General features: G+C 23.2%; 2 protein-coding genes across 2 annotated transcripts; one reads left to right on the top strand and one right to left on the bottom strand.

The window, feature by feature from the left end:
• Nucleotides 1-395: 395 nt before the first annotated feature.
• On the bottom strand, nucleotides 396-10838 carry LOC122513129 (putative GTP-binding protein 6). The gene is made up of 5 exons (XM_043629401.1): nucleotides 10684-10838; nucleotides 8245-8399; nucleotides 6897-8165; nucleotides 1502-1691; nucleotides 396-640 (listed from the first exon to the last, which is right to left on the bottom strand). The coding sequence occupies exons 3-5, from the start codon at nucleotides 7905-7907 to the stop codon at nucleotides 414-416; spliced, it is 1428 nt and encodes a 475-aa protein (XP_043485336.1). The 5' UTR covers nucleotides 7908-8165; nucleotides 8245-8399; nucleotides 10684-10838; the 3' UTR covers nucleotides 396-413.
• Nucleotides 10839-10851: 13 nt separating this feature from the next.
• On the top strand, nucleotides 10852-25655 carry LOC122513128 (dynamin-binding protein-like). Its single transcript, XM_043629400.1, has 9 exons — nucleotides 10852-11165; nucleotides 11895-12072; nucleotides 12258-12376; nucleotides 14563-15978; nucleotides 16179-16328; nucleotides 18277-18897; nucleotides 23099-23281; nucleotides 23379-23945; nucleotides 24527-25655. The coding sequence occupies exons 1-9, from the start codon at nucleotides 11076-11078 to the stop codon at nucleotides 24725-24727; spliced, it is 3525 nt and encodes a 1174-aa protein (XP_043485335.1). The 5' UTR covers nucleotides 10852-11075; the 3' UTR covers nucleotides 24728-25655.
• Nucleotides 25656-25891: the final 236 nt, after the last annotated feature.

Raw genomic sequence — 25891 nt, 5'->3', positions numbered from 1 at the left:
AATTTCAAAATTCGATGTCAAAACTTTGAAATCTGAAAATTTAATAAACAAAATAAAAAAAAGTAAATAGATTCAAAATTTACACTATGGAAGATTATTTTCTTAAAGTAATTATTTCGAAACAGTCTCTAACAAAATTTAATTCTAAAAGTAGAAAAGAAAACGATTCTTTTTTTATAGACACTCGTGACAAAAAAACGAATGAATCAAAAATGAATATTAATATTTTTTTTTATAATGATTTAAAAAAAAAATTATACAATCTTTCTACTTTTAGAATTAATTTTTTGCCACAGAAGCTGTCGCGAGTTAACTACTTCAAAAATATATAAGTAAAATGTTTACCAGTTGGAGAAAATGGACGGACAATTTTTTGCAAATAAATTTCGAGATTCTTCAAATTTGAAAAGTTTTTAATTTCTTAGAAATCGTTTAAATTTGTATAACTGTGTCTCTGTGGCTATCACATCTATAAACATGTATTGCGGATTGTCTTTATCAGGTTCTGTATTTGTCACTGTTAACTCTTTGTATAACCATGCGAAAGCCTCGGTTCCTGATTCAACCCTCATTCGTATATGCCTTCGACCCGTAGAATTCAAAATTTCATTTTCTATCCGTTTACGTAACAAATCAACACCTGAAATTCAAAACCAAACGAAAATTTACTTTTCAAACTAAATTCAACTAAATTTAAGGTTAAAAAAAAATTGAAAATCAATTCTTTTTTTATTTTTCTACAGATTTCTTTTGTTTTAAAATTTCTTTCTTAAATTTTGTTCAATTTTGTTTAACATTTTTTTTCTAAGTATAAATTTTTTTGTTCAAATTTTCTATTTTTTGTTTAAACATTTGTTTTTTATAAATCTTTTTGTTTAAAAATTATTTGAACGTTCGAATTAACGAATTAGTTTTTCGTAATCCAATATTTTTAAACTTTGGTGAAGGTCATAACGTTTATAAAAAACAATTTAAAACAAAGAAAATATTTTTATTTAAATTTTTATATATTGTATTAAAAAAACTATTTTGTACAGTTTTTTGACCGATAATTGAAAAAAAAAAATTTTATACAAAACATTTTATTGTTTTTGTCAAGAAAAATTTTTTTTTCCTTTCAATCATTGATCATAAGCATTGTTAACTTCACTGATGTATTTTAAAAAATTACTAGATTGAAATGAAAAATTGTAAAAAAAATATTGTAATTAAATATTTATTTAGTTTAAAAAAAATTAAAAATTAAGTAAATAAAGTTAAAAAAATAAAAAAAATTAATTGTAAAAAAGAAAATTTTGGGAATAAAATGAAAATAAAATGAAACAATTAAAATATCCTAGTTCATTTGAACGTTTAAAACTTTAGAGACATTTTAAAAGCTAATTTTTTCAATTTTAAATTAGAAAGATTTGGATATTTTAAAAAAATGAAGATTTTAATTTTGATAAATAATTATTAGAAATATATTTGAAAGGGACATTTTTCGAATAAGGTTACTTACCAATTTGTTTTGTCGCTGAAATTGCGATTATCTCTTCAGGGACTGTGTTTTTTTCAATTAAATCACACTTGTTTGCAATTTCGATAATTGGTCGATTATAACGGTTAAGCGACTCCAAAGTTGATCTGACATGATCTATTTGAGCCAATTGATCCGGATGACTAGCATCGTAAATATGTATTATTACATCCTAGAAGAAATGAAATTATTAATAAATTTTAGTTTTAAAGAACATTTTCTATTTTTAATTCAATTTTTACAATTAGTTTTCAAATTAATTATCATTTTTTCTATAAATTGACAGAAAATGTTAAAAACAAAGTGGCGACTAAATTTTGAAAATTAAATCCAAGACTTTCTCATAAATATTTCTCTATTTCTGAAGGTTTTAGAGAAAATGTCAAGGTTTTTTAAATTAAGATTTTATTAATTAAAAAAAATTATGTCATAATTTTAAATGTAGAACAACTTTTATGTTATTAAAATTTCAACTCAAAAATTTATAGCTCAAAATTTGTTTCGAAATCAGATCTCGGATCGACTTTAAAGAGCAAAAAAAATCGAAAAAAGTTGTTTATTTTTTTAAGTGTTGTCACCAAAAATTTATTTTGTATTTCCTTGATAATTCATTGATTTCCAAAATCAATTATTCAAAACTTCAATACTTTTGTTAAATAAATATTTAAAATTTTAAATACTTGTTAATTTTAAAATCTCCATTTTTAAACCTTGTGAAATTAAATTATTTCTAAATATTACTCCAAAATTCAATTGTTGTCTAGAATTTTTAACTAAACACTTCTCTAAATTATTTATATTTATTACTTATTTCTCTAATTATTTTTGATAATTTTATAAAAAATTTTCGAGAATTCAAGGGTAAGACTCCGTCAGAAAAAAAGCGATTTGCAAGTGTTCTTCCGATTTCTTCGAAACCTTGGGAAATAGAAGTCTTATATGAATTAAATTTAACCCTAAAAGGATTTTGAAAAATTTTCAAAATGGCGGCCGCTACGCCATATTGAAAATGAGTGTTACGTTTTTTTCAAAAATTAATAACTCTGAAACTTTTTGATCGATTTTAATAAAATTTACAGGCGATATAGTTAAAAATACGTAGTTTAATTTGATATTATGAACAAAAAAAAATTTCCAAAATTTGTCAAAAAAAAAGTCAAAAAAATTTTTTGAATTAATTTTTAGTTCAGTTGGCCTAATTTTTGAATTTTCTAATAAGTAAATATCGATTCCTTGTAATTTCACCTTTCATTTCATAAAAAAAAATTTATGGAGACTCTAATAGTTCTCGAGATATTGCGACTTTAGTGGGAGCGCGTACCGCGGAATTAAACTCCGTAGCGAGGCGGAATATGAAGCGAGCGTACAAACGTGCACAATAGGGTGTCCGTAACAATGCGACTTTCGAATTTTGTTTACGCCACCCCCCAGTTTAGTTCCAATAAAATAAAAAAAAATTTCCCAAAATTTGAAGCCGATTGATTAATATTAACACGTGCCAGAGATCCATCGAAATTTCCCATTAAAAATACATAGGAAAAATGCACTTTTAAAAAAAAATTTATAACTTTTTTAATTTTCATGCAAAAAATTCTCCAGGTCACATTTACCTTCATTTTTAGCTGCACTATAAGATAGCACTTTGCCAAAAATTTAATTTTGAAAAATTTTTTTAAAATGGCGGATGATTAAAGTGGGTCATAAAAATGCACCACAATATATCCAAGGTTTTAACACATAAGTGTTGTCAAAAATTCAAAAAAATTACTTACTCGGGGCTATTTTCAATCGTTCATCATGAATCTGATATCAGAATTTAATTTTTCCAAATTTTCGATCCAATATGGCGGGTTCAAAATTTTGATTTTCTACATTTTTAAAGTAAAAATTCTAAAACAACGTCAAGGGCGATTTTTGGAAGCGCTATTTACACTCAGAGAAAAAGTTTATTTCACTTAACCAAACTGTTTAATTAACCTATTTTATTTGTCACGATAAAACAATTTTGTTGATTTAAATAAAAATTTGGTTTATTTTAATAAATACGTAAAATTTGTTTGGTTATTGGAAAGAAATTTTTTATTTGAAATTGTTTATTTCATTTAACCAAATTTGTGTTTTGAATAGAGAATATTGTTTAGTTAAATACAGTTTGTTCGACACAACACACAAATTTGTTTGATTCAACCAAATCATTTTATTTGAGTCAAAAAAACATATTTGCTTGTCTCAAAAAGTACATGTTTGAATTTAAAAATGGCGATCTCACTTGTCTACAGTCCGCGTTCGCGTCAAATTTATTTGTTAAATCGGTAAATCAAAGAAAAAAAATTATAAGTGTCGGTTAAATAAATATTAAATACATTGTGTTCATTGACTTACTGCATATTTAATTTGTACCAGTGAGAAGAATATTTACAAAAACGTTTTGTGAAGTTTTCAGTTTGTTGTTTCGAATAAACTTTTTTCTGAGTGCACGTATAAAAATCATAATTATAATATGTTTAATGTAATATTTCAAATGTTTTTTTATAATTAAGTAATTTTGTTTATATGAAGAAATACATATATAATATTTTACTTAATTGTTATTTATTTTCCTCTAATAATGTTTGAGTTTCCTAATTTAATATTTTCTAGTATACATATTATTGGTTAATTTATAATTTATTATATGTATAATTTTAAAATATCAATAATTATATAATAAATTATAAATTAACCAATAATACGTACTAGAAAATATTAAATTAGAAAATTCAAATATTATTAGAGGAAAATAAATAACAAAATTAAGTAAACAAAAATATTTATTTAAATGAACCAAATACGTTTAAAACAAATCTTTTCTCTTGAAATAAACAAATTTTTTAGTTATATTAAATAAAATTTTTTGGTTAAGTGTAATAAGCATTTGGTTAATACAAATAAACGTATTGGAAGAAATTTTTTGGTTGAATCAAACAAACGTTTGGTTGACTGTATAGCAATGCATTTATTTGGTTGATTCAACCAAAATTTGGTTGATTCGAACAAATTTTTTTCTGAGTGTACGAATCTAATGTTAAAATTTTATTTTTCAAATTATTCGATCCACTATGACGGATTCAAAATTATGATTTTTTACATTTTTAAGTAAATAGTCTAAATATTAATTTATAGATTAATATTTACAAAAAATAATTATTGGGATGTTTTAGAAACTCTTTTATAGAAATTTAACTTTTTATACCTCTGCTCTTAAAAATCGATTATTAAAGGAATATTTAAAAAAAAAATTTGAATCCGCCATGCCATATTAGATTCGGTAATTTAAAAAATAAATTTTTAACATTAGATTCGTAAATAGCGCTTCCAAATATCGCCCTTGACCTTGTTTTAGAATATTTACTTCGAAAATGAAGAAAATTAAAATTTTGAACCTGCCATATTGGATCCAAAATTTTGAAAATTAATTGTTACGGACACCCTATTGTGCACGTTTGTACGCTCGCTTCATATTCCGCCTCGCTACGGAGTTTAATTCCGCGGTACGCGCTCCCACTAAAGTCGCAATATCTCGAGAACTATTAGAGTCTCCATAAATTTTTTTTTATGAAATGAAAGGTGAAATTACAAGGAATCGATATTTACTTATTAGAAAATTCAAAAATTAGGCCAACTGAACTAAAAATTAATTCAAAAAATTTTTTTGACTTTTTTTTGACAAATTTTGGAAATTTTTTTTTGTTCATAATATCAAATTAAACTACGTATTTTTAACTATATCGCCTGTAAATTTTATTAAAATCGATCAAAAAGTTTCAGAGTTATTAATTTTTGAAAAAAACGTAACACTCATTTTCAATATGGCGTAGCGGCCGCCATTTTGAAAATTTTTCAAAATCCTTTTAGGGTTAAATTTAATTCATATAAGACTTCTATTTCCCAAGGTTTCGAAGAAATCGGAAGACCACTTGCAAATCGCTTTTTTTCTGACGGAGTCTTACCCTCAATTATTTCAGTTGAATTTAAATTTAAATTAAAAAAATGTTCAATTTTTTATAATAAATGTAACATTAATTCTTCATGATGCATTTTAAAGTTATTTAGCCGAAATATTAATAAATAATCAAAAGTGTTAAAAATAGTTGATTTTTAAAAAGTTATAATAAAAAAATATTTATACATTAATTTTTCAAAATGTCTTAAAACAGTGCCAAAAAAAATTCAATGAATTAGTTTTTTAAAAATATTGTAAATTCAATTTTTCCAAAATAATTGAATTTTTTAAAAAAATGTTTGTACAATTTAAAAAATTAATCAATTTTCTGAATAATATTTTTAAGATAATCACATTTTTGAAATAGATAATTAAATTTAAATAATTGACATTTTAAAAATTTTATTGAAAATAATTGATTTTTTAAAAGTACTTATTTTATTCAAATTTTCAAAAATATTAATTAAAAATATGAAAAAAAACATTATTTTTCAAATTTTTAAAAGATATAAGTATAAAAAAGTATAGTAAAATATCTTTTTAGAAAATCAATTCTTAGAAGTTCTGTTTCATTCAAATTTTTTAAAATTTAATTATTTTAAATATTTTCAATTACATATTCTCGAAAACTGAAATATTTACAAAAAATAATTACTTGGAACTTTTTTTTGAAATTAATATTATATTTTTTTAGAAAAAGAACATTTTCAAATGTTTTAATTAAAAGTCTTCATAAAATAGATTAGTTTTTAAATATAAAAATTCTTTTTAGAAATTCAATTATTTGCGAAAAATTACATTACAATATTTATAAAACACTAATTCTTCGAATGTTTTTATTTTAATTTTTTAATATTTAATTATCTGAAAAAGTTAACTGCAATTTTAAAAAAATCTACTTTTTTGAAACTAATTTTCGTTTTCAAATTTTCCTTGGATTTTTTTTGTTTAATATACTTTAAGAATGTAATTATTTTCAAAATTTGCAATTAAAATTCTTACTGTAAATTTGATTTTATGAAAATTTTAAAGAAATACTTAAAAAGAATCAATTGTTTTCAATAAAATTTTACAAAATTAAAAGAAGAAAATTTTTTATTTGACTATAGTTATTTTTCACACTTTGAAAATCAAAATAAATTCAATTTTATACCAAAAAGTGGTAGCTTGATGCAATATTTGTAAGAAAAGTCGAAAAAGTCACATGTTTTGAAAATGAGTAGAAAAAAAGTGTCCTTTTCTGAAAATAGTAAAAAAAAAGTCTAACTAGCCGAGGCCTGCAAAAATGGTAATTCACGTCTTTTTCCCAGTTTCCGAAGATTCAAGGTTCAGTGACCACCCTGAAAAATTCTTTAAATTCTTTTAATTAAAATGTTAATAATTTCAAATACTCACAGAATCGAGTGCATCCTCGAGGGTGACAATAAAAGGAGCAAGCATTCCTTCGGGTACGTCTTGTATAAAACCAATGGTGTCCATATAAAGAATTTTCAATCTACTAGGAAGATATCCTTCATGAGCCGTTGTGTCAAGTGTTGCAAATAATTGATTCCTTGGTATCAATGATGTATCTCCAGTTAATGCCCTAATTAACGATGTTTTCCCAGCATTTGTATAGCCAACTATCGCCACACTTGGTATATCCAATAATTTTCTCTTTCGTCTCACCAAATAATGTTGCTGTTGCACTTTCTTTAATTCTTTCTTCAAATTTTGTTGTCGCGTTTGAAGAATTCTTTTCCTCCATTCCTTTATATTTATCCTATGAAGATCATTGTGATCCTCTACAAATTTCTTCCAAATTAATGGAATTTCCGCGAGAGCCACTTGTAATTTAGCCTCAGGAGTTTTTGCATGCAATCGAAATATATGTATGACAATTGAATAGCGATCAAAAATTGGAAGATTAAATTCCTTTTGTAATTCCTCAATCTGCGCTAGTTTCAGTAGATTTAAACTGACAAAAATTCCTGTCACATAATTGGAAGATTGAATTCTTTGCTTTAATTCTTCAATTGCTCCTCTACCTATTAATTTATTTCTTCCAAGGGATAATAATGGTACACATTTTTTATCAACAACAACCCATCGTGGTAATGTACTTATCAATGCCTCTGCCTCACTCATTTGTAATTGGGGAGTTGTATTCAATCTTTTTCTCCGTCCCCATTTTATGTAAGGTTGTATTATAAAAATTCTCTGTCCACCAGCGATTGTTCCTAAGGAAATATTTGACATTTCTTCATATTCTAATAAATCTGCTTCAGTTTCAAAAGTTCCCGTTGCATCGTGACTGAATCTCTTAATAAATGTAGGCAAATTTAAAATTCTTTTTGAAATATTCGAAAATATTGCCGGTTGTAAATTGTACTTCAATTTTGAAGCGAGATTTCGAAAAAAGTACATTTTTAAATTTTGTTACTTCAATACTTCAAAATGGAAATAATAAATCTTTTTATTTTGTAATTTGTTTCGTTTTCGCAAGTTCATTTCTTCTGCCTTCGGCAAATAATTGTTTTACATTTTCTTCACATTTCGATTTGGCAATGTATCCTGTACCAAATATTGTTGATATCGTAAGCATACCAATGATGAGATATCTTGTTTCAAAACCTATATACTTGCTCAAACATTTATTGACTAGAAATGGATAACCCAGAGCACCTAAAATCATTTTTAAATAAAATAAAACTTAATTTCTAAATATCAATAGATTATTAGTAATATTAGTTAAATTCATTACCAATAACGAAGGAAGACAAACCCCATGTACCAAACTTCAAACTACAATTTGAACACTCAACTCTCAAACGAATGTCGGACCAATTTTCAGTTTCTGGTTCGTCAATAATTTTAGTCATCTCTAACAATTTAATAATGCCATAGACACACACTGATCTGGAAATTAAAGAAAAGAATTAATTTTATTTTATATTTTTATAAAATATACGGGACTTGCTATAATTATTATAAGAAAAAAATGCAAAAAATCTTCATACATTCTCACCACAGAGAAAATATTTTTAATGTCCCTAAAGTTTTGAACGTTCAAATGAATGACAATATTTTTATTACTACATTTAATTTATATTTTATTAAAAAATATTTTTTCCCATAGGTACAGTAAAAAAAGCTGAACATTTTACTTAAAACTATAAATTAAGTTTTTCATAACTATAAAACATGAAGATGACCGAGTGATAAAATCATTCTCAATTCAATTATTATTTTCAACAATTGTTAACTAAAATTCTTCTTTAATTTAGTTTCTTTAATTTAATCTTTTAATAATTTTCGAAAAAGTATTCTTTAAAAATTTTCAAATCCATTTGTTTACAATATTTAATTTTATACAAAATTTCAATTATTTGTAAATTCTTCAATTAAGTAATTATATATTAAAAAATAAAAACTTAAAATAATGTAAAAAAAATTCAATTAAACTTTTTCAAAAAAATTAATTTCAAAATTCAATTATATCTAAAAATTTACGCTATAAATAAAATATATTTTAATATTTAATTATCTAAAATTTTAACTGAAATTCATTTTTAAATCAATTTTTATTAGAAAATTCGACTAGAGTTCAATTATTTAAATACAAAAATAAATAATTTATTGAATAATTCAATGTTTCTTAAAATTGAATTCTTACACATAATTTTATTAAAAAATTTTTAAATAATTGAATTCTTTCGACGAATTTTAATAAAATTTTTAAGAATAATTCCATTTTTCGAGAAATTTGATTAAAATTGTATTAAAAATAATTGAAATTCTACGACGAGTTTTATTATTTCTAAAAATAATTGAAACTCTGTAAAAGATTTTATTATTATTTTTGAACAATATTTAATTTTTGAATCTCTTGAAAATAATTGAATTTATGCAATAATTTGTAAGTTTTCCAATAAGATTAAATTTTTTTTTCGTGTTTTTAACTAAAATTCTTCTATAAATGCATTATTTTTAATAATTTTTGAAAAAGTTCTTGAGTATTATCAAATTTATTTGTTTAGAATTCAATTTTACAAAATTCTAAATTTATTCGTAAATTCTTCAATTATTAAATATATATTAGAAAATAAAAACTTCTAATAATTTCAAAAAAAAAAAAAAAATTCCGCAATTAAACTTTCTCAAAAAAATTAATTCCACAAAATTTGTTAGTTAAAAATACGAAAAATTCAGATTTTCGAAGATTTTAATTTTAAACCTTTTCAAAATTCAATTATTTCTAAAAATTTAATATTTAATATTCAATTATAATCTAAAATTTTAACTGAAATCAATTTTTATTAGAAAATTCTACTAGAATTGAATTATTTAAATTAAAAAATAAATAATTTATTGAGTAATTGATTGTTTCTCAAAATTGAATTCTCATAAAGAGTTTTATGAATAAACTTTTAAATAATTGAATTATTTTGACAAATTTAAATAAAATTTTTAAAAATAATTACATTTTTCGAGGAATTTGATTAAAATTGTATTAAAAATAATTGAAATTCTATGATGAGTTTTATTATTTCTAAAAATAATTGAAACTCTGTAAAAGATTTTATTATTTATGAAAATAATTGAATGATTGCAAACAAATTTATATAAAATTTGTAAATAACTAAATTCCTGTGAAATTTTTATTATTTTATGAAAATAATTAAAGTTTGTGTAGAATGTTATTAAATTTTTTTCAAATAATTGAATTCTTTTGGAAAATTTTTAAATATAATTGAAATTTTACTATGAATTTTATTAATCTAAAGACAATTGAAATTTTTACGAACTTTTTCATTTTTATACCAATTTTTAATGTAATAATGTAAATTTTACAATTCGTTTCACTATATAAATATATTGTAAACAAACAATTTGTTAAATAGTTAAATTATTTAAAATCCAATATTTACGTTACGTAACTTAACCTACAAAAATTTTCTATATTAAAAATATAAAATTGAAAAAATTAATAAAAATAATAGTAACAAAATTAAATTTTTAAAAATATATTTATAATTTATATAAAAATAAGCATGATTTATTATACGAAAGGATATTTTCCGCAACTGAAAACTTTTTCTGACAAAAACACTCGTTCTTCGTGGACAAAATAAATTGTCGAAACAATATAAATGAATAAAAGAAATATTTAATAGAAAATAATACTAATAACCATTATTACCTGTTCCTGTCATTGAATTATAGCGTTTTTGTGTAATTTACAATACTACATAACAATTATAAACAATGAAAAACAAATATACAATTGTCATGAACGAATAGCAGAACGGTTTGACATGCGCGTTTTTAAGGTTATGTTCCAGTACAAACGTCACAGAGAGCAGACGGCAGTCGAGAAATGTATCTCAATTGGAGTAGAAGTATATTTATTACACAAGAAATATTTTAATTATGCACAAACAAGATATAAAAAGTGTTTCATATCACTATACAACGTATAAAGAATTTATTAAAAGTTACTTGTGGACGGAGAAAATCATCTTATTTCTCTTCTGAAGTTTCTACCATCAAAAGTTGATTTTAGCAATAAAAGGACAATAACCTTTAATTAACATGGAACCAGGAACATTAACGAAAGTTTTAAACGATTTTTTTACAACAAAAGATGGAGAATTGAGTCTCAATAAAGGGGATCATTTTTTGGTAAATAACACCAACTTTTTTCCAACTTAATTAAAAATATTATATGGTATTTAAATTTTAAATTACCTCCATTTTCACTTCACATTACATCATATTCAATAATAACAAAAAAATATATAACTATTAATTTACTTTACCGTTCTAAAATAGTAACTTTCGTTTAAACATTTATTACGTATTTAATATATTATTTTATTAATCAATTTGTATTTGTTAATTTCTACTTTTTCGATCAAATGACATGTCGATTTATAGACAAAAAAACGATTGTTTTATCTTTGTTTTTCCATTGTTGTAGCTACGCAGTTATGTTTTTGCGATTGTATTATATGGATAATTGTTTATTTATAAGCAAATTAATCATGTAATTACTTTTTTTTATTTTACTTCTATTTTGATTTATATAATGGAATGTAGAGACTATTAAAACGAAATTTATACTTTGTATTATCAACAGGAAATGAAAGTTGATACGCAGGGTGTTAATTACCAAAAAACAATTGAGAAACGGTTTATAGTTAACTATTGTAGATTATACATTTTAGATATTAATTTTAAATATTAATTCTAGATATTAATTTTAGATATTATTACATAATTGAAAAAAATGAAAAATATTATGAAATATTTATGAAGATTTCGAAATTTGAGGATTAGTAGGTTATTATTTAATCTAAGAGTAAAAATGTGACAGTAATTAGTTTTTAATATGAATTTGGCTTTTTTTAGATCTTTAATAATGTCGACAAGCATTGGTGTTATGGACAATCGGATAAACAAACAGGGAAATTTCCAGTGAGCCACTTATTAAAAGTTAATACACCAGTTGTGGACGAATCGGCAAATTTATTTATATCAATTGCTTCATTCTCCGGCGAACAATCCGGTGATCTTCCATTTGCAAAAGGTGATTATTGAAGATTAAATTAACCTTTCATAGTGAACAATCTATCAATGTAATCTACTGCTTTATTTTTAAAATTAAATTATTAATAATGTAATTATTACTTTTTTGTAATTAATGCATATTTTTTTATGTTAATATATCAATTATGTACTAAAACTAAAACGAGATTATTTTTTATGTAATAGGAGAAATTATTGTGGGAAGAAATGAAGTACAACCAGGCTGGTATTCTGGTTATACGGATTCAAGAAAAGGAATATTTCCAACTACTCACGTCTGGGAACTTAATAAATCAATAATTAAGGTGAATTCCGATATTTTATTATTTACTTGTTGTCGAATTTAAATATATAAAAAAGATATGATGCTTAATTCTTCAAAGTTTTTGAAAACGGAAAATTAAAATAATTTTTCTTCAAGTTTAAATTTTCTAATGTTTTAAACGTTCTGATGAACGAACTTAATTCTTTTTGTTTCAATATTTTCAAAAATTACTGCAAAATTAAATTAATCATTTACAGGCCTCGGATAGTTCGACTTTTAGGAATTTTTTCGACTATTTTAAAAAAATACTACTTTTTCCACTTATTTTCAAAAACTGCGGCTTTTTCAACTTTTTTTCCAAATATTGCAACAAAATACTATTAATTAAATACTATTAATACAAATACTATTAATTATAATAACGTCGATTTTTATTCTGTAAAAATAATTGTAGTCAAATATTTCAAACTTTCTTCTTTATAGGAATTTTTCTATAAGATTAAATTTTCGAAATATATATCATTAAAAAGTTATTAAATACTTCCTCTATGAGGAAGTAATAATTGAAATTTCATAAAATTTTATTGAAAACAATTGATTCTTTTTAAGTATTTCATTAAAATTTTTTCAAATCAAATTTTGCAAAAATTTTAATTGCAAATTTTAAAAATAATTGAATTCTCAAAAATTATAATGAAAAATCAAAATGAAAATTAGTTTTAAAAAAGTATATTCAGAAATCAGTTCAAAAAGATAATTTTATTATGAATTTTTAAGATTCAATTATTTACAAAGTTACATATTTCCAAAAACTCAAAATATCAACAAAAAATAATTACATTAAATTTTTTCGAAAAATCTAATTCTTTAGAATTATTAAAACTTTGGAAGAAAACAAATATTTCCAAAGTTTTTAATTAAAATTCTTTAAAAAAAACTGATATTAGTTTTTTAAATTGTCAAAAAATTCTTTTAAGAAATTCAATTATTTTTGTAGATTTATGATTAATATTTTGAAAAAATTCTTTTAAAAAATTCAATTATTCGTACAAAATTTTACTAAATTTCAATTATTTGGAAATTTTTCAGTTATATGTAATCAAAAATTCTATTATCATTTAGAAATTATGCAGAAATATTTTTAAAAAATTAATTTTAATAATTTTAAAAAAATTAATTTTAATAATTTTTTGTATAATATTTTTAATATTTGATTATTTTCAATATTTTTAGTTATATATTTTCAAAAATTCACAGCAATGACTTAAAAAAAAATAAGGATGCGTTGCAGTTTCAATTATTGTAAAAAGTTGATTTTTTGTATTTAAATAATTGAATTCTTGAAAAACTTTCCGTAAATTATTAAAAATATTAATTGATTAAGAGAAGAAGTTTAGTAAAAAGTTCTTGTAAATGTAAATAATCAAATTTTGGAAGTATTTCAGTTTGAATTTTTAAGAAATAGTTCACTTTCAGATTATTTGAAGACGAAAAATTTAAATTCCTGTGGGAAAATAAATAACAAGTACCTATATTTAAATTTTTTTACTTAAAATTATTTAATTTTAGAATTTTGAATAATTGAATAATAATTTTTTTTAATCTTCAATCAATTAAAGCGTCTTTTTTGCTCTCTAAAGTCGATCCAAGGCTGGCATTTATTTAATTAATAATTTTTTTAATTTAGAAAAAGTTAATTTTTTAGTGAAATTCAAATCTGAAGGAAATTTAAAAAGAAAACCGTTGTTTTATTTAAAAGCGATGTGAACTACACTCTCTCATAAAAAGTAAAACTAAACAACGAGACTTTGGTGAAGTTCACAACTTTAATAATCAACGATTTAGAAATAAATTTTTTTCTACTCAAATTTTTATATAAAAAAAATATTTTTCATAGTTTTTTGATTGAAATTTAACGTTTGAATTTAAGTTTATGAATTTAATGTTTAGTAATTGAAAATTGAAATTTAGAAAAAAGAAAAATTTTTTTAAAAAAATATTGGTTTCGTAAAGAAAAAATTTTGTTTCTTTGAATCGTTGATCATAAACGTTGTGAAATTCACCGACGTACAACATACAAAAAATTGTGCTATAAACTATTTATTTTCTTGTCAAGTGTAATAAAAATCTAATCTTCTAGACAATTAAAAAAACTTATCCAATGTGAAATCTAAGATAAATGATAAAAACTTACATAAACATACCTAATATTAGATATGATTGCAGCAACCGACGAAGAAAAAATCGATTCAAAGAAAAGCGAAGGTGAAAACGTCAATGAAAGCTCAACTCGATGAAGAATTAGACCTAATAGAGGGGGATATTATCACTGTAATTGAACTTGTCGAAGATGGATGGTGTCTTGGAGTGACGAATGACGGTCAAAAGGGCACGTTTCCCGAGGCTTTCGTAACCTACATCGATGATAATAACAGCATTGATGAGACGGATGAGATAAATATTAACCCCACAATAGATCCCTTGCCACAATCAATACAAAATGGTGCCCACATTTACAAGGACTTTGGAGAAACTTCCGCCAATTCGTTCTCAATGAATGAACCGGCACCAAACTATTTTGATCTCTTTCCCGAGAATATTCCACAAAATACTGAAAGTCTTCCCGAATCTCAATCAGCATCAAATTGCGTCGATGAAAATCCAAATCCACTGGGCGTTGATCCCTATGCAATAACACTTTATCCCTTCAACGCTCAATTTCCCAATGAATTAAGTTTTGAGTCTGGTGAAGTTGTTAATTTGATAAAGTACATCGATTCCGAGTGGGCTGAGGGTGTTATCGATTCAGTTAAGGGAATATTTCCCGTCTCGTACGTCAATGTTATTGTTGATTGCATTAAAATGAAGGAACAGGAAACACACTCTGAGGACGACACTTTTCCGAGGCAGGAAAATATTTTCGAACCTGAAATGTCAGCTAGGGTGGAATACACATTTAAGGCACAAATGGACGGTGATTTGAGTATCGAGGAAGGTGATCATGTCCGAATTGTGGAGGTTGTCAATGCTGATTGGATTATTGTTAGAAGTAAGGAGGGAAAAGTTGGTTCGTGTCCAAGTTCGTATTTGACGCCCTTGACTGAATCAACGACAGAAGGATTTGGCGAGAGTGTCGAAGATTTTGTTGTGATAAGAAATCATGAGATCGATGATATTACAGAGGAGTCGAAAGAAGTGAAAAGATTGTCCTTGCCACACAGACCAGCGCCACCGGCACCTGCGCCAGGACGTGTTCCCATTCAAAAATCGAACATTCCCGACGACGAGGTTGTCACCGAAAAGGAGAAGAGGGCCGATAAGCGACAAAATGTTATTTCGGAATTGGTTTTAACCGAGAAGGAATATGTCAGGGATTTGAAAGTCACATATGAGACTTTTAATTTACATAATCCGTCTTTTCTGGAAAGTAGAGGAATCGATGTGTCAACGTTGTTTGGAAATATCGAAGAGGTTACCCGAGTTGCCGAGGAATTATTGGATTTGATTTTAAAGTCCATGAAAGATTGCGAGGAGGAGTTGCAAACAGTTGGTCCCTGCTTTGTCGAAATGGCAGAGAAAATGCAAAACGCCTATGTTAAATATTGTACTAATCATGAAGCAGCTCAAGTTCTTCTACAAAAGGTAATTTATTAAAGTACTTTTTTTTATTTTTATTATTTAATTTTATTTCTACACAAATTCTACAACACAATCTTTTAAATTTTTTCTAACAATAATCTATTAACTAAGACTTAAAAATTATTTCATTAAAATCTGTAATAGAGAACAAAATATAAATTATTATATTGAAAATAGAATTAATATAGAAATTAAATTTTCAGTATGCAGAAAATAAGGATATTATGGTGGTTTTTGATAAAGGAGTGGAAACCCTGCGACGGCAAGTCATCTGCTTTGATATGGATTCTATTCTAATAAAGCCAGTTCAAAGAATTTTAAAATATCCATTGTTGCTGAACGAATTAATCAAGGTAGGAAAATCTTTCTCAAATATTGCAAAAAAATACCACATTTTCAATATAAAACGCAACTTATTTTGATTTATATACTGTGAAAAATATCTATAGATGACAATTTTTTAAAATCTACTTTTGAAGAATTTTAATTGCAAATTTTAAAAATAATTGAATTCTCAAAAATTTTAATGAAAAATCTTCAAGTGGAAATTTAAAAATGAAAATTAATGAAAATTAGCTTACAAAAATTATATGAAAATATTTTTGAAAAAAGTAATTCTCAGAATTTTTTCAATTCTAATCTTTTAAAATTCAATTATTTTCAATAAAATATTTCCGAAAATTCAAATATAATATACAAAAAATTACAACATTAAAATTTATTAGAATTATTTTTAACATTTTGGAAAAAACAATTGTGTTCAATTGAATTATGCTGAAAAATTTTACTTAAAATTCGTCAAAAAATTAATGTGTTTTTTAAAATTATACTAAAATTCTTTTAAGAAATTCAATTATTTTCGGAACATTACATTACAATATTTTAAAAAAAATAATTCTTTGAATTGATTTATCATAATTTTGTAAAGATTCAATTATCAAATTATTAAATTTCAAAAGGTTTTTAATTGAAATTTCTTAAATTTTATTTCCCGTTGAAAAACAAATAAGAAGTTTTTAAATACTTATTTAACAAAATTATTCAAGTTTTGAATAAAAATATTTTATAATAAAAATAAGTAATAATATTTTAATATTCAATAAGTCAAATATTGATAAAAATCAGTGAAAGTTCTGAGAAATACAAACTACAATTTTTCTGACAAAACTGAATTAAATAACGACTTTTTTTCCCTTAAAGTCGATCTGAGTCCTGTTAGTAAAGTAAAAGTATTATTTATCTATAGTATTAAAAAATATCAAATTATTCAAAATATTAAAAAGTCTATGAATTTTTTTTATAAGAATTGATTTAAAAAAATATTCCAAGAATTGGAAGAATTGCAGTTCTAATTTTAATTAAATTTTAAAAGGTTTTACATTGAAAGTATTTTGAAAAATTCCTGGTGAACAAATAAATAACAATAAGTATTCAAATATTTATTAAAGAAAAATTAATTCAGAAATTCTCGAAAACTGAAGTTTTTAAAAAATCGTAATTTAAATTTTTTGAAAATAGTTGAATTGACGAAAATAATTTTAAAAAATTGAAAAAATAGGAAATTTTCTTAAATTTCTTTAAAATAAATTTTAGATCTCAAAGAATTTTATTTTCTCACTTTGGAAAATTATGTTTGTATATTATTGTAATTTTTGAAGAATTGTAACTGAAAATTTGGAAAATAATTAAGTTCACAAACATTTTTGTATTTTAATAATACAAATATAGTTAAATTCTAATTATAGAATTCATTAAAATAAGAATTAATAAGAAGAATATAAATTGATTTAAAAAAGAATTTCAATTAAAATTTTGAAAATAATGGAATATTAGAAGCATTTCAACAGGAATTTTAAATATAATTAAAAATAAAATAATTTTAAAAAATTATTAATATATTATTTTTCTTTAAAAACTATTAAAATTTGAATAACATTTTTAAAAAATTCTAAAGACTAATTTACTTTTGGAAAAATTGGAGTTGTAATTTTTAGAAATAATTATTAAATTTCAAAAATTAATTTTCAATTAAATTTACATTGAAATTATTTGAACTTTCAAATAAAATAAATAAGAATAAGGTGTTAAATTTTTTAACAAAAATTTTTGAATAATTTTATGTTGAAATTCTAAAAAAATTAGGTTTTTGAAAAATTGTAATTAAAATTTTTTTGAAGATACTTGAATTTCCGTAAATAATTTGAAAGATTAAAACAATTAAAAGTTTTATCAAATTTCATTAAAATAAATTCTATATTTAAAAGAGTAACAAAAACTAAAATACAAATTATTATTACACAGAGCACAGAAGAAAATCATCCCGACAAACCAACATTGGAGGAAGCGTACAATTCAATGTCGAATGTAGCAAAAAATATCAACGAATCGAAAAGAAGAAAAGATCTCATCGCCAAATATTGGGAGACTAATAATACCCTAAAAGATAAATTTTCCAAACTTACAATGCATTCTGTTTCAAAAAAATCGTCGAGATCAATGGCAATGCTCTCTTATTCACTAGGATCGACTAATCTTACGCCAGACAATGATTATGAGGATCTAACGAAACAATTAAAAACATTGGAAATATGCACAAAACAATTGGGAAGAGATGTACAGCAATGTGTCAATTTTCTGAACGAAGAAATAATATGCAGTGAAGTTTTATCCGAATTCTTGAATCATTATCATCAGGGAACGCCAAATAAGGAAATATATGAATTGTGTGAAACACGTGCAATAATTAAGAACAAATTTCTACAAGATCTAGAACGTACTGTTGAGACACGAGTGAAAAAGCCTTTGAATACTTTAATAACACTTCTCAAGGGACCAGAGATTTTAATTACAAAACGTTATCACAAAATGTTGGATTACGATATTGCGATATCGAAAAGTGAAAAATATAAGGATAACAGAGCGGTGAGTATATTCTTTGAAATTTAAAGAATAAAAAAAATATATATTCTTTTGTTTTCTACAACTCATAATGATCCTAAAGTTATGAAGTTTTACTTGAACGAAATTTACTTCTTTAAATTAAATTAATTTAAATTAATTAATTATTTACTTCTTCAAATTAAACTTTTATTGCAATTTTTCTTCACTATCAAGAAAATTAATTACAAAGTTTCTAAATACTGGCCGCAAATATTATGAATTTTTTAAGACTATTTTCAAAAAATACAATTTTTTCAACATACATATTTTCATAAAATGCGACTTTTTCGACATTTTTTCCATACATTACAACAAAATACCACTTTTTTGGTACAAAATGCAAATTTCTTTGATTTTTATAGTGTGAAAAATGACTATAGTCAAATTTAAAAAATAATATTTTAGAATAATTGTTTGAGATTATTACATTTTCGAAATATTAAAAAGTATTTATTTCTTTAATTAAAGTTCTGAACGTTTAAATGGATATTTTTTTACATTCAATAATATTTCCAAAAATTACAAAAAATCCGTAACATTACTTGTGATATTACTATGATCTTACTGTCATATAAAAAAACACTAAACGTAATTTTCTGACATCGTATCGAGTAGTTTAAAGATTAAAAACAAAACATTTAATAGAAGAAAAGGGACGCGCGAGGAAATTTCCTGCAAAATAGTAATCAGAAAAAAATTTTTAGAAAGTCATATTTGAAGGTGCCAGGGGCCAACAAAATAATAATGCTGTAGAAATTTGAAGCGTGGTTTTAAGTTCGAAGATAATTGAATACTAATATTACAAAAGTAACTGAATATTTTTATTTCAAGTATATAAAAATGAAAAACTGCAGCAAATTAAAATAACGGCAATCCAAATATTTTGTTTCTTAATTCTTTCCGTCGATAAGATAACTGAAAAACAATAAAACAAATGTAATGCATTTCACTGAAATAATTTTTTTTGTAAGAAGTATATTTAATATTTACGTTCGCATGAATAGGGCCCAATTTTGCACTAATAATTATCTAGGTATATGAGAATATTTTTGATGAAATTCCTAATAATTTGAGAGATTTTATATATAGAGAGGGAGAGATTTAGGAAAATATGTCCGTGAATATATCGAGATTTAAAGTTAGAAATGTGAAGCACTTAGTTTTGAAAAAAATTTGTTTAAAGTTAAAATTTGGAGTAATATACAAAAATACTTACTTGGAAAAAACTGAAGTAAAGACCTTGAACATCATAGTCGCATTTTTTATAAATATAATTAAATTTATTACTATGAAAAATAAAAAAAAAAGATTTACTCTTGCTGTCACTTTATCTTAAACCAATGAATGTGTGCTGATATCAAGTTCCACTGTCAGAGTTGCCAGGGAGTTTCTTACAAAAAACGAGAGACTTATGTTCATTTGAACGTTTTAAAATTTAAACCGGAAAGTTTATAAATAATTAATTTTGTTTAAGTAATTTCATAAAAGTGTTTGAAAATAAAATTTTAATATCATAAATTACTGACTGATATAAAAAGCAAACACAGAATTAAACATTTACAATGATTATTATTTATTTTCTTAATAAGAGACGTAATATTATTGCAATAACAATTTTTATTTGAAGAAGAAACAAATAAAATTTGTTCATTTGAACATTCAGAACTTTCGGAACAACAAATTATTAAAAATTAGATTCAAAACCATTATATTAAAATATTTTTTTAAAAAATAATTTAAAAATTTTTTTTTTATATTTAATTATTTGGAATATTTTCATCTACATATTTTAAAAAATTCAAAGAGCTGCCAAAAAACAAAAACATTAAAAATTTTGAAAAAATCTAATTTTTTAGAATTATTATTAAAGTTTTAGAAGTAAACAATCATTTTTAAAGTTCTATTAAAATCCTTCTAGAAATTTATTAGTTGTTTAAATTGTAAAAAAATTCTTTTAAGAAATTCAATTATTTTAAAAAAATTGCTTACAATATTTTAAAATAACAAATTCTTAGAATTTTTTTATAATTATTTTTCAAAATTCAATTATTTTTAAAAAAAATGTTTAAAATTGAATTAAAAAATCAACTTTTTTAGACTTATTAAAATTTTTGGAGAAATCATGTATTTTGCTTCCTCATGAGGAAGCTTTGCATTGGTGACGATTTTCAATTTTTAAAAAGAAGGTTATATGGACTCATTTTCATCTAGAACATATGTATATTCAATATTATGAGCAAATGTCCAGATGTGTGTGTGTGTGTGTGTGTGTGTGTGTGCCACAAAAATTGTGTACAAATTATCTCATACAAATTTTGATGGATTGTCCTGAAATTTTGCAGGTTTATTGCAGTCATTAATACCTAAAATCTGACACAAGGATTTTCAAAAATATCTACAAAATTTTTTTTTATACAATTTTTTTAAAATTCAGAAATAATTTTTTTTGTATTTTTTGAAATAATTTTTTTATTTGTTAATATTTTCATTAATTATTCTCAAAATTACATTCCTGACAAGAAAACGAATCGATTGATGTATACAAAGTATATATTTTATCAAAATTTATAAAATTAATAAATATTTTTCTTTTTCACAAAAAATTCAAATTTTGTATTTTTTTCATAATTAATTTAATATTAATATTAATATTTTGAAATGATTATTCTATCATAAAATAGAAGCAATTGGCAAATGAAAGTGTAAATTTCACCAAATATTTATACAACAACTTATAAATGATTTATATAATTTTATTTTTAACAAATCTTCTGGACGAACCCTTTTGTACATAGTTTTTCAAAAGTTTGCAAAATCGCAATTTTTATATATTGAGGAAGCTAAATGGTCATAAAATGAACAACTTGTTTAACTTGTAATTCAAATTCTTTATAATCTGGATTATTTTTTAATATTTTTTTTTGTATTTTAAAATTCATTTCAATTTTGTTATGATTTCACATGCAAAATTAAAAAAAAATATCCATTTTACTAATTAATTATAATTATTTATAGTTTTCAAAAATTTTAAGAAAGTACTTCGCAGGAGTTTCATTATTTTTGAAAATTTGATAAAATTCTTCGCAAAAATTCAATTATTTTGCAAATTTTTGATTAAATTCTTTATAATTGAAATATTTTCAATACAACTTTAATGAAATTCCTTGACAAAATGCAATTATTTTTATAATTTATCAAATTTTTCGCAAGAATCTAATTATTTTAAATAATTTTAATAAAATTTTTGAAGAATCTCTCAATAACTCTGAAAAAGTTTGATAAAATTATTTTTGAGAATTAAATTATTTTCATAATTAATCAAATTCTTTGCAGGAATTTAATTATTGTAAAGAATTTTAATAAACCTCTTTGCAAAAATTTCAGCAAAATTCTTTATAAAAAAAAATTTAGTTAAATACTTTGAAAACATTTAATTCTTTCCCTAAATAATAAAATTATTCGCAGAAATTCAATTATTTTCATAATTAATAACTTTTCTCGAAAGAATTGAATTATTTTTAAAAAATGTTAATTAGGTATAACATTCTTCACAGAAATCCAATTATTTTGAGAAATTTGTAAAAAAAAATGTTATAAGTCAAATATTACAGATTTTAAATTATGAAAGAACTAAATTATAAGAAATTAATAGAAAAGAATTATTATTTTTAACTAAAAACAATTCTGTTTAATTAATTTATGGTATTTTTTAATCTTCAAAGCATTAATTTAGAATTTCATTAATTTTAAAATTTAAAACATTAAAAAAAATATCAAAAAAATTTGAAGAAGAAGTTTACTTAAAAATTCTAGAAAATATTTAAATTTTTAAGAAGCTACAGTTGTTGTAATGTTTAGAAATATTCACATTTTGGAAATTTTGAATTTAAATTAAAAATATTTGTATTCCTGCGGAAAAATAAGTAACTAGTATTTAAATATTTACTGAAAAAAAACTTTTCCCGCTTTTTTGTCTTTTTAACGTCGATACGAGGCCTGTAAATGTAAAATTTATGTTTTTAATTTTTATTACAATCAATAATTTATGAAAATAATTGTAATAAAAAATTTTTCGTTCATTTGAACGTTCAAACTTTGTAGATCATAATTCGTAAATAGAATATAACTGATACAAAAAATATATATCAAATTAAAAGAATAATTCGAATTGTTTTTATTTTAGGTTCAAGAAGAATTGTCGAGTGCGAAAAATAATTTCGAGGCCCTACATCAGCAATTAAAGGAGGAATTGCCAATTTTTATTGAAGCCAGCACTCAAATTTTATGCCATTGTATTAACGCTTTTGCCAATGCCCGAATGCTTCTCAGTGGACGAGTTATGCATAAATACATGCAACTATCACAGGTACTACTAATTCTACTCAAACATAAAATAAAAATAAAACACAAAATTAGATTATATAAATTATAAAAAATACAAACAAACGGAAATTTTGTTTCAGTCTGCTAATCAAGTTTCCTTAAAAAACATTCTCGAATCATTTATGGTGAACCACAATTTACTCTACAATCAAATGAGTCGTTTAAAATCGTCATCATCGTCGTCAAGTTTGGATATTGACGAGGGACCAAATAAACTATCACCCCAAAGTGAAAGACTGAAACTTCTTTTAAAAAACAAATATCCATTACAAAAATTATTTATTGTGATTGAAAATATTGAGGGAGCAACGCCATTGGATTTATCGGCAATTAAAGGAACGTGGGTCGCAGTGATTAAGGAGAAAGATCCCACTGGAGATGTTTCCAAATGGTTTGTCGATAATGGCGCAAAGCAAGGATTCATTCCAAGTCGTTGTTTAAAATCATTGCGAAATATGCAACAGGGTAATCAAAATTCAAGTGACAGTCAAAATTCAACGCCTGATTTAATTTCTCTAGAATCACCAGTGAAGGAATCCAAATCGAAAACTGATCGAAATTCATCGCAATCTAATTGGTACATGAATCTAGAGTCGACGTCATCAAATGTTAATGCAAATTATAAGAATACCGTTGAATCGGGGAAAGTAAGTGATATTAAAATGTAAAACATCATCAAAAGCATCATTTTCATCAACTCCGTGGATTATTCAGAAACTTTTTTTCTTTAGAATAATTTACTATATGTGTAATTATTTTACCATTATGCAATTTTTTTTATTCGACTTTTATTCAAACGCTTATTTTATTTCGATATTTTATAATATTTTGATAATCGAATTTTTATATTTTATATTCGAATTTTATATTTTGATATTCGAATTTTATATTTTGATAATATAGAAATTTTAAACTCCATAATTTTATACATATCTTGATATTAAATATCAAATTATTTTACTCATACTTTTATAATTTACTTTATTTTTCGTACATTTTGTAGAACTTGTATTTTTTAATAAATATTTCATTTGCCATAAAGTGTTATCGTGTTTATTAACAATATTTGTTTCTTTGCAATTTTCACTTCCTTGAAATGGTTTTCGAAAGGAAAAATAGTTTAAAAAATTCTTTTTAACTTCTCCGTCTTCATTCATAGAATCATTTTCTAATTTGTGATTTAAAAAAAAAATATTTCTATTTCCTATTCTATTTTTCTCTTTTGCAGTTTCTCTACGCTTTATATGACTTTAATGGAAAGCAACAAGCGACATTGCCTGTTGTTAAAGGTCAGGCATTAAAATTAATTGCACCGCATGATCAAAAAGGAAATGAGGCATGGTGCCTGATGGAAAATCGAGACGGTGAGAGAGGATATGTTCCTCGTAATTATATGGGCCCTAAGGAATTATTACTATTAATGAACTAGATTTTGTACATATGAAAACAATTTTTAAATCGTGATTTGCCATTTCAATAATGTGCCTCAAATTTTTTTTTTGTATAAATATCTTTAATCTTTTTTTAAAGACACCGAACTGATAGTTTACTTGCCTTTTTCTATTTTTACAAAAGAATTTTGTTTTAAAAGAAAAGAAATTTTTTAAATAGTTATAGTTATTGATAGTTTATAGAATGCAGATTTTAAAAGAATTTTTTTATCTAGTTTCAAAACCAAAGTATTATTGTTGTGTTAATATTAAAAGATTAGATCTATAGAGAATTTAAAATTCCATTGTATATATTTATTACTGTTATAAGAAATTGTTAGTATTTTTTTTAATGTTGTCACTTGTGTTTGTGATTTTAAATTCAAAGAAAAGAAAAAGTCACATTTTTAGCAATATTTCGAATAAGAACTCTTTGTACGCGTTTTTTTTCAGATCTTTAAAAATATTATACTATCTGTGATAAGCAGTTTCCTTTAAAGTTAAAAAAAAATTTCACAAGAGATATATTTTAGAATATTTATGAAAATTACTGAAATTGTATTGTCACGATGCTCCACAAGTTTTGAACGTTCAAAAGAACGAAATTTTATTTTTTTGCCAATATAAATATTTTCAAAAAATATAATTTAACTGACTGTTATAAAAAGCAAAAACAAAATAAATTATTTTAATTGATTTTTTCAATAAAATTTAAAGAAACAAATTTCATTCATTGAAACGTTCAAAACATTAGGAACATTTGTCATGATTAATTTTATTCTCTATTGTCTTTATTTATCAATTGATTTTAATATGTATTTATTATATTTAAGAGAAATTATGTCATTTGCAGAAAAATGGTGAAACTCAAAGTATATTTTTTATCAAGATCTTGTAAAATTGTAAAATAAATCATTTTTTTCTGAACTTTGTATTATATTTATGAAATTTCGTTTTGAACATTCAAACGAAAGAACTTTATTTATTTTTTCTTAAAATTAAAATTTTATTGCAAAAAAAATCACATCACGTATTAAGAAAATAAATTATGATTCTAAATTTTTAATTTCGTTTTTGGTTTTTATTGCTATTAGTAATTTTTTAATAAATTTAATTCAGTAAAATATTTCGTTACACTGAACGATTATTTAATTATTTAATTA

Source organism: Leptopilina heterotoma, unplaced genomic scaffold, assembly GCF_015476425.1.
Source record: "Leptopilina heterotoma isolate Lh14 unplaced genomic scaffold, ASM1547642v1 Lhet_134, whole genome shotgun sequence".
Lineage (NCBI taxonomy): Eukaryota > Metazoa > Arthropoda > Insecta > Hymenoptera > Figitidae > Leptopilina > Leptopilina heterotoma.
Note: the sequence above shows the minus strand (reverse complement) of the source record. Positions and strands in the feature narration are given on the sequence as shown.

Excerpts from the sequence above, each read along its gene's own strand:
- LOC122513129 (XM_043629401.1), bottom strand. The coding sequence starts at position 7,907 with ATGTACTTTTTTCGAAATCTCGCTTCAAAATTGAAGTACAATTTACAA. Across the intron at positions 1,692-6,896 it reads TCGAGGATGCACTCGATTCT|GATGTAATAATACATATTTA; the intron begins GTGAGTATTTGA and ends CATTTCTTCTAG. Across the intron at positions 641-1,501 it reads TTCAGCGACAAAACAAATTG|GTGTTGATTTGTTACGTAAA; the intron begins GTAAGTAACCTT and ends TTTGAATTTCAG.
- LOC122513128 (XM_043629400.1), top strand. The coding sequence starts at position 11,076 with ATGGAACCAGGAACATTAACGAAAGTTTTAAACGATTTTTTTACAACA. Across the intron at positions 12,073-12,257 it reads TGATCTTCCATTTGCAAAAG|GAGAAATTATTGTGGGAAGA; the intron begins GTGATTATTGAA and ends TTTATGTAATAG. Across the intron at positions 23,282-23,378 it reads AATACATGCAACTATCACAG|TCTGCTAATCAAGTTTCCTT; the intron begins GTACTACTAATT and ends ATTTTGTTTCAG.